The following is a 1,462-nucleotide window of genomic DNA, read 5'->3' on the forward strand; positions in this document are numbered from 1 at the left end:
GTCCCTGTGCTGCACGACGCGGCGTGGAAGCCGGCGGGGTCTCGCGTGGCGGGGCCGGGCCAGCGGGCGGTGCCGGGGCCAGCACGCTCCCGTCGGGCTGATAAGATAAAAGCGTGCCAAGGGGTGGGTGCGGGCGGGGGGGCGCACACGCCGCCCGGTCGGGAAATCCCCATTGTCTGCCGGCCCTATATATAGGGGCTTAACGGCAGTCGTGTGCCGGCGGCACAACCTCTCCTGCCCGCACCCGAGGGACCACGGGGAGCGGCGCGGAGCGCGCAGCCAGAGCCGCTCTTCTGCCCCGCAGCCTCGGCCGGGCTCAGCAGACACAGCTGCGGGGGACAGGGCTCTCCCGGGCCGGCGGACGCGAGGTTGGCTTCTCAGGATGGCCCCGCAGAGCGATCGCTCGCCGGACGAAGGGCAGCCGTATTTCGGTGGTGCCGAGAACCCCTCCTCGGCGGCGGTCGGGGGCTCGGCGGGCAGCCGGGGCGCCTCGCCGGCCCGCACCGCCCTGGCCCCGCGGGACGCGGCAGCCCGCAGGAAGGGGAAGGCGCGGCGGGGCCGCGGCAAGGCGCGGAACGAGGGCTTGCTCAGCAAGCAGAAGAGGAGCCGGCGCATGAAGGCAAACGACCGGGAGAGAAACCGCATGCACCACCTCAACTCCGCCCTGGACGCGCTCCGCAGCGTCCTGCCCACCTTCCCCGACGACGCCAAGCTCACCAAGATCGAGACGCTCCGCTTCGCCCACAACTACATTTGGGCGCTCACGCAGAGCCTCCGTCTGGCCGAGCAGAACCTGCCCGAGCCCCCCGCGCCGCCGCCACCCGCCGCCGCCGCCTCCCCCGGACCCTGGGTGTCGCCCTGCCCAGCGGCCCCGCCGCCCGCCGTCCTGCGCCGCGGCCCCGCCGCCTTCCCCGCCTTCCTCTGAGCCCGCCGCCCGGCCGATGTCCCCCCGCTTGTGGCCTTCGGAGAGCCGGCGGGGCGGAGCGGGGGCTCCCCGCGCTGCGCGCCGGGGGGAGGCGGGAGCCCCGCTCCCCCACCCGCCTCGTCCCGCCCGGCTGGAAAGCGCAGCGGGAGCGGGCGGACAAAAACAAATCACGGTTTTGTACTCGTTACCGGTAAATTATATTAATTTGTCGCTATTGGTATTTATTGATTATATTTCGTAACAAATATGTATTTTGTATATAAGAGTATTTTTAGCAGCGGTGGTCCAGCTGTCTGTACCCGCAGCTTTATCTTGGGTTTTCTGAAGAAAAAGAAGAGGAAAAATAAAGTGTGTCGCGGCCAGACCTGTGGGACGCCGTGTTTTTGTCACCGAGGGCTCTCCGGGAGTTTCAAATTCGCGCGCACCAGCGCCGGCCCCGCGGGGGCTTCCTCGGGGCCCCGGGCGATGTGCCCGGCGCGAAGTCGCTCCCTCGCCGGGGAGGAGCGGCGATGGAGAGCGGCGCAGCGAGGTCCCGCG

At 69.6% G+C, this 1,462-nt stretch overlaps 1 protein-coding gene across 1 annotated transcript; it reads left to right on the top strand.

The window, feature by feature from the left end:
- The first annotated feature begins 382 nt into the window (after positions 1–382).
- On the top strand, positions 383–1,032 carry NEUROG3 (neurogenin 3). The gene has a single exon (XM_066324519.1). It carries the CDS (start codon positions 383–385, stop codon positions 923–925), a length of 543 nt encoding a protein of 180 aa, XP_066180616.1. The 3' UTR covers positions 926–1,032.
- Positions 1,033–1,462: the final 430 nt, after the last annotated feature.

This window comes from Sylvia atricapilla, chromosome 8 (assembly GCF_009819655.1).
Source record: "Sylvia atricapilla isolate bSylAtr1 chromosome 8, bSylAtr1.pri, whole genome shotgun sequence".
Classification (NCBI taxonomy): Eukaryota; Metazoa; Chordata; class Aves; order Passeriformes; family Sylviidae; genus Sylvia; species Sylvia atricapilla.